Below are 10927 nucleotides of genomic sequence, written 5' to 3'. Positions count from 1 at the left end.
GCATTTTTATCACTCATCGTGAATAGCATTGCTTTACTAAACAGCCTTTAAATGCTGCAGGAGGCATCAAAAGCAGGCAAAGCAGCTAATTCATATTATTCAACATTTCCTAGCTTTTTAAAAAAATATTCAGATGTAACCCCCTTTGTTATTGTTAATATTTTCCTAAGTAACTGTCATTTCATAACACCTTTTTTCTCAGTAACTGCAACAGATTACAGTTACATTTAATTTTTAGCCTAATTATATTACATAAAGCCGTTTTGGCCCAGATCCGGCCCACATCCGGCCCACATGAAATCCACATGGATCTGGACCGAATCAGCTTGCAGTCTGGGCTGTTACATATATATATATATAATTTAAATTGAATTTAATGTATGCATTTAGCAGACACTTTTATCCAAAGCGACTTACAGTGCATTCAGGCTATCAGTTTTTACCTATCATGTGTTATCATGTATATATTTATATATGTATATATACACATGCATACATACACACACACACGGATATAATGGTCTATTGCCGCATGCGCACGATGCGCACACAGCTGCGTGCTGCAACAGGTTATTTATGGTGACGTCAGCAAGGTAGAGCGGCGCGTGGCGGCTGCCACTATGGTCTGGACGAGAACATTTGCTCGAGACCGTGAAGACACTTCCTGAGCTTCGGTGAAGGATTTTATCTGTCCGTTTGCGATTATAACGGGATATTTTCGTTTTTTTAAACTTATCAGGTCAGTTCACAGCTATGTTTAACGGTTGTATGGTTTATCATGTTTTGTCCTCTGAAGGTTCATTCTGACATTCCAGGAGCCAAAAGTCAATTTCGCGTAGGGTTTTATCAGCCGTACATTATCTCTGAGATATAGGTTTAAAATCATGTTTGAATGAGCACACGGAGAGAGAAACAGAGGGCTGCTGCTGGGATTAGTAATCGTATGGAAAGTTCTCTGCCGAAGCGTCACTTATTTACATAATGTATTTGAATTAAAACGCTCGTGCTAGTTTTTCATAAATCTGTTTGAAAAGAATAGTGCAAAAAAAAAAGAAGAACATTCTGTCAACGTTTATTCACCTGATGCTGTTCCTGACTTGTGTCTTTCTTTTTTTTTAACAAAGGAGGAGATTATAGACAGACTGACAGCCACAGTCATTCACTTTTATTGTATGGAAAAAATAGCAAAGAAAGTAAATGGTGACGGTGACTGTGGCTGTCAGTCACCTAACGTTGTGTTTGACATTTTCTTTTGTGTTCCAGGTAAAAGAGCAAGTTAGGCGGGTTTGAAACAACATTATGTGAGTAAATAATTACATAAATTCGTTTCACAAAATCATTTTTGGATGAACGATGTTAGCGCGGTGTCCAATTATAGTCGTCCATAAACGGATTAATTTTGTTTTTATAAAGCATGTTTTGTTTGTATTTGTGTGTGTGTGTGTGTGTGTGTGTTTAGAGCTCAAGGCCGATGTGTTCAGTCAGCCCATGTAAACACTGAGACTGTCAGTGGGGGAGAGTGATCTGTCATTCAGTGGATCCACCCCAGCCAAAGGACAACAGTGAACTACTGACAGATTTAAACAGGTGTGTAAAGTTTATGTATATTGTATCATGCTATATCACGAATTCATGTTTTCCCCCAAGAAACACATTTTTTAAAGATTTGTTTTATTATTGTTATTGAATTATTATTATTGTTGTTTTGTACTATTATTATTATAGGGCACCTGCTGCACCTTTTTATGATGACTACTCGAGGTAAAAGTGAAGGCTGCCGCATTTGTGGGAGTGACCTGCAAGGTAACCAGCGGCGATGGCTGTATGCAGGTCAGAACAGAAAGGGGGCACAACCTCAGACGCCGACAGACTTTTCTAGCAAGGGAAGCTTGCCCAGATCGGCACAAAGCAGCCCATGGGGTATGACCTGCAGAGAACATGTCTAATTACATTATATTTGTTATTACTGCATAGATTTTTAATAAATTGGAGAATAAAAAGGAAGGCATATTTGTGCATTATTAATTGTAATTACTGAAGGTATTAAAGTGCTGTATAATTAAGAGCATTAAAAAATATTGCGTATTCGATTATAGTTATGTATATGTTCTTTATCTTTTATCTCTAGGCAGCACTTTATCACTAAGTTCCTCTCGTTCGCTATCGAAGTCTCGTGGCCTGCTCACCCCCACGAAAGGAATCGACCTGCTCTGTGTGCTGACACATATATTAGAGCAGTCTGTACCACGTGGGGATGGTCAGGGGGAGTTTTTATGCGGCAAGTGTGTGTCTGTTTTGGAGCGAGTTTTCAAGTTCGACACAGTCATTGCCAGAGTCCGAGCACTGTCGAGTGAGAGACTCCAGAAACTCTCTCAGGAAAGGGACAAGATCAGACGATGGGTGCGAAGCATGTATGATCAGCGCCACTCATCTACTTCCAGGAGAAATGGTAGTTCCAGTGAGGATGAAGGGGAACGGAAGGATTATGTAGGGGAAGGATATCGAGAAATGCTGAGGGACAACATGGCCCTCTCCGAGTACGAATGGTGGTCCGAGAAAGCGGAGTCATGTTCGTATTACAGGAGAACAGGGAAGCGGTGTCAGAAAGGCAAGATGTGTGAGTGTTGCGACTCCTTGAGGGTGTCCGACTCGGACTATGAGTCCGTTTGTGGAATTCCACGTCACTTGCCCGATCAAGCTTTCACATCATTGGGCCTCTCTCGAGAAAAATCCTGCAGCATGCCTCTTCATTGGTCGAAAGTGCCATCTGTCAGATCCAGCCCCGCCTCTCTGTCCAGTTCCTGTCATTCTTTGCGAACTCGATCCTGCACTGCCTCCGTTCAGTCGCTGGACTCTTTAGACGGCAATGATCCATTTGATTGGCCAGAAGAGCATTCGGCCATGATAGACACAGTTTTCAAAGAGTTAAAGAGAATTGAGGGAAAGCCAGTGAGGTCACCGGCTGGAAGTCGCATTCCTGTGTTGGGAAGAGGGGACGTGCAGAATGGGAAGGATGAGGTGGGACTGAAAGCAGGGTTAGTGAGGGTCCTGAATTTTGGAGAGGGCAACAATGGGACGGAGGATGAATTTGAAGAAGAGAACAATGACATCCTGACTGAGCTAAAAGATGACTTTATGCCTTTGCAAAGAGAGGTGAGGACTATCAGACTGCTTCAGACGGTTCACCATTTTTCTTGGGAGTTCATTTTTATCTCTCTTTTTAGGCGTCCAAAGGTAGGGTGCACCTTGCTGTGAAGCAGTTGCGTGAACAACTCGTTCAAGCTGAGGCTCACATCAGAACTCTTGAGGCACAGCTAAGGGATCGCAACAAACCAACAACAGATGCTCCTGCCAAGCAGTTGAAGTCTCCACAAGTGGTAAGATGACTTGATGATTAAGTTAAATGGCATGGCTGTTTCAAACGATCGTGTGCACTGTGCATTGTGTTTTAGAGGCTTAGCACCGCACATCTGAGGCACACCCTCTCCTAATCTTTTTGTTGACTTTTTTCAAATTATGCCTTATATAGGGTATATTACAGAAGGTGTGTGAATGTTTTCAAAAAGATAGTGTTTGGGTTTGCCCACGTAGAGAGGTGTATACATACATGCATGCATGCATACACACACCTCCTCCAGGAATCTTCCCAGACCAGAGGAGTTTGCCCTGGGCTTTCTTTCATTAAAGGCTTGACAGCTGCTGCATTTTGATGTGATTTTTCCCTCTTTTAATCTTCATCATATATTAAATATAAATATAAAACAAAATATACAAATACATGAGGAATGAATTCATACAGTGGTCCAAACAAGTATTCAGACATTTAAGCCACAATTAATTTATGAATTCCATTGCATTAGATGATAAAACAATTAAATAAAAGTTACATATATTTTAAAAACACAAACACACCTTTAAATTGAAATGTGTACTTAAAAGAAATTTAGATTTCTTTTGTTAGGATTTAGATGTCAGAAAAACAGTGGATAAACTTTTCAAACAATTTTTTGTGTTAATTGAAATAAAGGAGAAATAAATATATAATTAGAAAAACTAAAAAAGAACTTATTTCAGTTCAGGTTTTTTTCTTTTGCCAAGGTAACATTTGAAATTTTTTGATAGAGTTAAAATTACTAATACCAAAACTGACATATAGCTATATTTAAATATATATATATAAAAACACAACAAATAAAAATGACAAAAGCATATAGCAAAATTGCCAAAACTCTAATAAAATTAAAATGAAAATATAAAAATAAAAGCTAATTCAAAATGTTAAGAAAAATACTATAATAGTATATAATAATACTGCATAGAACTATTAGGATAACAAGAGTTTAAATAGATTATTAGGGAACGAGGAATAACAGACCTATGATCAATCATTTAGGTATTTAATGTTATACAATGCAATGACTTGATATGCTGTTATATAAACTTACTTTTTGTGGCCACAGTACATATCCATTCTCTTATGATTTACCTTAATTCAGTATTTTACAGAGTGTTGAAATTTCATAGCACTAGTCGTGCATGCTGGGTAGGAGCATTTGAATGGTTCCTCTCTAGTGTGAGCTGATAGCAGTTATATAACACTGGAATGCAGTCATAAGGAGTCACAATGCCATGAACTGTCCCTCAGGGATGACATGGAGTCATTTTACCGGGGATGTTGCCTGTTTGTGAAACTAATATCCATCTGATCTGTTTTGCCACATAGACCAGTCTGAAAAATAAAAATTACCTCATAGAGAGCCTCAGCCAATCACTGCACAGCAGAGAGAATGTAATCCAGGTGAGTACTGAACTGATGAACTTATTATAGATTCAAGATTGTGCAGAGGTCATGGATGTGTCAGTGAACTCTGTGCTCTCCTCACTTCAGGAATGTGTGACTTTGATCCGGAAGCTGTGTGCTGAGCAGGGGCTGGAATCACAGGACACTGACAAACTCATCAAAAAACTGGCCAGCACAGTGACTGATACATGCAGTGAACGTGAGGTGAGGTCTAACGGATGAACTAACTGAGCGGTTTAAATGAAGACTGCTCAGACCTCTTTTGTTCCTAAATTTAGATGATAAAAATTACTATAGGCTAACCCTAAAAAAAATTGCCATTTATTTAAAAGTGAATGAAAGCATAATTTAATCAATTACTGAAATATGATTTTTCATCATTTTAATCTGTTTAACTTTAGTTATTTGACCCTTACAAGTAGTAAATAGACTGAGCCTACATTGAAGTTCTGGCTAACACACCCAGTCAGTGAGAGTGACAGTGGGTTACTGTGTTGGGTAAATAACCTGAGTACAAGTCAAGAGCAGTTTTGTGTTTATTTGGTCCAGATAATGCTGAAAACACATGCACATTTTTCCACAGTGCTTATACTTAATTTTTATGTTTATGTTTTAATCAGGTGGTTCTGGAGGCCCAGCTGTCTGAGTTGAGCGAAAAAGAGAAAGCTCTGGAGAAACAGCTGCAGGCCATGAGAGACGCTGGCAGAGAGAGAGACAGAGACTTCATCACACTCAACACTGTGCTCCAGTGTAACCAGGATGTTATTAACGTGAGTCAAACAAACAGTGTTCTTATTCAACGGTGCACACATACTGTTTACTTAGTCACTTGGTTAGTAACTGCTGCTATTATACATGAGTGCATTTCATTGGAGAGTAAATGAGGCATTGATACCTCTTATACAGAAAACAGGGTTCTCAGAGAGCAGTGGGGTTTAGTTTCCCAATAGTTTGAATGTTTTACATTATGAAAAACATAGAGTTGTTAAATAGTAAAAAATTATTCAGCTTGCAAACTATAATGAGAAGAAAATCAATGTTTTGTATTTTCTAATAGCACCTACGTGTAGAGCTTGCGGAGAGGGATCGAGCCCAACAGGAAACTATGAAAGAAAGGGAAATGTGGAACGCAAGAGATTCAGCTCTGACTGCACTGGTGAAGGAGAACAAAGACTATATTTCCCAGCTAAAAGAGGTGCTGGAGAGTTCCCGCAGAGATGTGCAGGTAAACGTGGCGTTATCACCCTCTGTCTGATTTGACCTCTTTTGCAAAGTATTTAGTTAATGTATCATTTCCAGTAGTCAAATATTAACATTTTCCCCAAAGGCACTCTCAGACTCACTGATTGGACGGGGATTGGAAGGGGGCGAAGCTGAGGCTGGATTGGTCAATCAGCTGCGAGAGAAAGAAGCTCTGCTGGCAGCGAGCTTCAGAGATAGAGAGGAGTTCAGCGCCACCATGCTGCAGGAGATCTCAAGCCTCTCCTCGGCCTTAACTGATGCTGAAAGCATCATACTGGTAAGGTCTGACTAGATCATAAATTTAATTTCCCATTGTGGCTTTTTCAAAAAATTTTACTCATTGCCAGTCATTTAGTGTGCTGAATATCTCAAAAACCTGAAAATTTGAATCTAATGAATGTACTTAATGGCTATTTCATTTCATTATACAACAGAAAAGCCATTGCGCCACCTAGTGGAGTGTGCAGACAATGCTCTGGCCAATATCAGAAGCTAGCAGAGGTGGAAAGAGTACAAAAATATTCTACTCAAGTAAAAGTACCATTACATTAATGAAATTTTACTTAAGTACAAGTAAAAGTACCAGTCTAAAAATCTACTCAAGTAAAAGTAAAAAGTAGCTCATTTAAAATTTACTCAGAGTAAAAATTACTTAGTTACATTTTAACAGTGGGAGGGAGTCAAAAATGGGACAGACCAAGGTTGTCAAACTCAGTTCCTTGAGGGCCACAGTCCTGCACAGTTTAGATATAACCCTAATTAAACACACCTGATCCAGCTAATCTAATCATTTAGGTTTATTTGAAAACTACATGATATGTGTGCTGGAGCAGGGTTAGAACTAAACTCTGCAGGGCTACGGCCCTCCAGGAACTGAGTTTGACACCCCTGGTATAGGTCTATTAATCTCAAACTAGTTGTTTTTAATTAAAGGAATCAGTTATTTAGAATAATAAAACATTTGGGCTGTTACCAGGCAAATCAGTATCAACAAACTCATCTTTTAATGCAGAGGAAATGCAGTAGATTCATTGGAAGTGGCATTTAGATGTATTACACTGTTTAGTGCAGGACAAGAATGCATTTAACCTGCAGTTACAAATGCATGAATAAAGTTTTGATATACAAGACATAAAATGTTGAATACTCATTTGAAATGATTAGAAATTAATTATTTAAAAAAATCAAAAGATACTTTAAATGTGAAATTAAAATGGCCAGTATGTGTCAGCAAGTCACTGTTAATAAGTGAGTCATTGCGATTGAACCGAATCACGTTGCTCAGAGACGCAAAACTGTGCTTTGGTGGCTGTGTTTGGAATTATTTTCTGTTGTAGAAATAGAGCTAAAAAAGGCAATATGGTGTCTAAAACGCAAGTCTCTTAATTAACTTGTTTACTGAACTGTTATATATATGTATGTATATATTCATGATGATTTTTGGAGGAAAAGATGGCATTCTTTGTGTGATTTTGATTTAATATATGAAATTATATAAATATGTGAATTTTCTTCCCCTATATCTTCAATTTTGTGATCATTCTAAATGCATTTTAGGAGACTGAATCACACAGTGAAAGAACGCACTATAAATGCGCGCGCACATCATTAAAACAAAAATAGCACACTCCTCACCACTGTCTTTTTGGCTAATTTGTGCAAAACCTCTTGCTAAAATGTCAAAGCTTCATTTTAGCCACCAATGCAACGATGCAATTATTTAGCTTACCTCTACATTCTTGCGAAGGTTTGATGTCTTGTCGAGATTTTATAAGCTGCTAGTTTGGTCTTCCTAAGCAAGTACAGCTTACACTGCATAATAGAGCATACATATGGCCAGGGGTTCACTTCATTTCCTTCGAGTTCAACTTCAGAATATGACGGGGTTTCGTTTTCAGCGGTGTCTGCACCACTAACGCCTGTTTTGTCGGTCTGCATCTTTCTTCTTGTGATTTTAGTGCCAGTTTGCCCTCCTGCCCATTATTTACTGCCGTAGTTTCCAGGGAGCGATTTATTTTTTTTATTTTTATTTTTTTTACTCAGTAATTAATGTGTTTTAAAATGTAGCGAAGTACAATACTTCAATCAAAATATACTTAAGTAAAAGTAAAATTACAGATTTTAAAAATTACTTTAAAAAGTATTAGTACACAAAAAAGCTACTCAATTACAGTAACGCGAGTAAATGTAATTCGTTACTTTCCACCTCTGGAAGCTAGTGATGCACCAAAATATTTTTTTTCTATCTACCAAAGCACTGCACTGAAACAGAAAGTAAAGAGCTTCAAAACCACATTTATTGTTTGAATTTCATTATACAATTGACAGAATTTGAAAGCTCAGACTTTGTTTCATATCAAAAGAGAGCACAAACTTACTGCAATTATTGGATGGTAGGCGTTACAAATAAACTTTAGTGAAGTTTTTTTCACTCACCAACTGAAAGCAAACAACACATGAAATCTGAATTATTCTTTTTTTTCCTAATCTGATTTGTACCACATGTTGGAGTTGGTCTGATTTGCCTGCAGTCTGAAATAGCCTAAAAGATCTCCGTTCTTTAAAATGAAGATTCTTTAAATAAAGAGAAATCAGTATGTGAAAATGTGTCATTAGAGAAGTAAAATTAGTCACTGTTTTCTGGCTGTGATTTTGGGCCTTCCAAAACCGTTTAAATGGAAACCTAAATTTGTGGCTGATTATTTTTGGTTGCTGAAATTTCAGTGCATCGCTACCAGTAAACATTTCATTAATGTTTTGTTTTTTGTTTTTTAAAAGCATGACTTCCATGACAAGTGTGTTCTCAAGATCAGGTTTGGATGTTTTCATCAACATGCCTCCATGTTATTTCAGGACCAAAGAGAAAATCACAAACAAACCATCACTGCACTATCAGAGCAACTCAAGGACACACTCAAGGAGCTGAGAGAGAAAACCAAGGAGAAAAAGGAGGCTGAACTAGGCTGGAAGAAAGAAAATAAAGAGAAAGCTTTTGAGGAACGAAAACTAAGAGACAATCTTCAGAAGAGGGATAAACTCATAGAGGTAAATAACCTGTTTCTAAACTGCTGGTTGCTATCAACATTCTCCATATGAACATTCTCCATGATCAAAAATTACTGACGTGATATATTCTTATTTGCCCTTCATAGCAAGTTCTTCTGGAGTTAGAGGAGCGTGACGGTGTGTTAACAGAGCTACAGCAAAACATCTCTAGCAGACTTGGACCCAAAATAGCCCTGAAACACACACTGTGAGTGTGTGATTAAACACAGTATGTGAATTAATGATGAATTAATGAATTTAATGATGTTCTATATACTGAACTTGATAACTGCTCAATATATTGGTAATGGCACTACTTTCATTGAGTGCAATCTAAAACAATAGCTCAGCTTCTAATAAAGTTAATTCTTTTAAAACAGTAATTCTCTATTTCTCTTAAAACTGAAAGGAAATCAAGACATGTCAACGTATATACGTTGTGGATAGTGCCATTTGCATGTTCAGCCAGATTCTTCAAAACTAAACTTTTGAGAAAGTTGAGTGTATATTATGAAATGTTTTTTTTTGTTTTTTTTTAGTTTAAATGAATTTATGACTGGGCCATTACATGTTGCTTTAGTAATTTAGATTGAACTCAGACATAAAATGTTAATTACTTCCCACACTTCCAGATTGTGGTTCCAAGATTTACATGGTTGCACACACACACACACACACACACACACACACACACACACACACACACACACACACGTGCCTTTTCAGCACACACTGTGCTTATTAATACTTATTTTCATAAACCACAATCCTGGCATTGTTATTATTAAATGTTTAAATTGTTTTTTTTATTAATTATGTATGGATATGTTGAACGCTGCTTTTCTTGTTACTTGTTTGATTTGTCTTTCCCCAACGTGATTTTCCATGTGATCTTCTATTTGTTCTTTATTTATAAATGTTTAATTTGTTTTGGATTATGGTACAAACTGGGATGTGCTATATTCATTACAGTGTAGAGAAAACTTGTGCACAATAGAAGGATTTACAAGACTCTCTGGAAAGAACATGTTTTAATCGGCTTATTTTATCTGAGTACGCTGAAATCCCCATGACTTGGTGCATACCTCATAAATCACATTTAAAATGAATCCTCAAGTTTGTGTGGGTTTTCTAAAGGTTTTGTCGGAGGTTTTCTTTTATGTCTGAAATATTAAAGTTTCTTCCTTGAGAACCTGGGGGTATAATTGACAATAAAGCCTCAAATATCTAAATGATTGTACTTTTGTCTGATCATTATGCCTGGTGCTAGATTTTTATTTATGGATGACCTCATCATATTTTACATAGGTAAATACAGTATACTTTCCTAGATGCCTTTACAATAAAAAAAAACAAACAAAAAAAACAAACAAACCTTGAACAGGGATATTTTAAATTGTTTCAGGCCTGGAATAATAATCAACTACAATCAAAATATTTTTCTAGGTATTCTTTTTGAAAAGTGACTCTCTTTCGCTCTCTCTCTCTCTATATATATATATATAATTGTAAAATTATATTGTTATAATATTTAAATTTAGTCATTTAACAGATGCTTTTATCCAAAGTGACTTACAAATGAGAAGTGGTCCAAGTACTGAGCCCTGAAGCACCCCAGTAGTTAGATGTTGCAACTTGGACACCTCACCTTTCTAAGGTACTTTGAAGGACCTATCTGATAGGTAAGACTCAAACCACTGAAGTGTGGTTCCTGAGATGCCCTTTGCTAATAGGGTTGACAGGGGTAGTAGGAAAAAGAATGAATCAAAACGATACTTATATCGGTCCTGCCTGGTGGAGTTGCAGGGTAGAGTCGATGGTCTTTACATGAGGAGGGCT

The 10927-nt window shown here is 37.2% G+C and overlaps 1 protein-coding gene across 6 annotated transcripts; it reads left to right on the top strand.

Moving 5' to 3' along the window:
- The first annotated feature begins 578 nt into the window (after window positions 1–578).
- LOC132123502 (golgin subfamily A member 4-like) lies at window positions 579–9465 on the top strand. 6 transcript variants are annotated; one of them, XM_059534157.1, is made up of 13 exons: window positions 579–690; window positions 1264–1301; window positions 1460–1587; window positions 1726–1920; window positions 2129–3153; window positions 3225–3377; window positions 4724–4798; window positions 4889–5005; window positions 5422–5571; window positions 5859–6026; window positions 6129–6320; window positions 8897–9088; window positions 9196–9465. In XM_059534157.1, the coding sequence occupies exons 4-13, from the start codon at window positions 1746–1748 to the stop codon at window positions 9298–9300; spliced, it is 2352 nt and encodes a 783-aa protein (XP_059390140.1). In that variant the 5' UTR covers window positions 579–690; window positions 1264–1301; window positions 1460–1587; window positions 1726–1745; the 3' UTR covers window positions 9301–9465. The 6 variants fall into 6 exon arrangements, with proteins under 6 accessions (XP_059390140.1, XP_059390137.1, XP_059390138.1 ...); XM_059534154.1 differs by having other exon boundaries at window positions 1264–1305; window positions 1468–1587; XM_059534155.1 differs by having other exon boundaries at window positions 592–674; window positions 1264–1305; window positions 1468–1587.
- The last annotated feature ends 1462 nt before the right edge of the window (window positions 9466–10927 follow it).

This window comes from Carassius carassius, chromosome 41 (assembly GCF_963082965.1).
Source record: "Carassius carassius chromosome 41, fCarCar2.1, whole genome shotgun sequence".
Classification (NCBI taxonomy): domain Eukaryota; kingdom Metazoa; phylum Chordata; class Actinopteri; order Cypriniformes; family Cyprinidae; genus Carassius; species Carassius carassius.
Note: the sequence above shows the minus strand (reverse complement) of the source record. Positions and strands in the feature narration are given on the sequence as shown.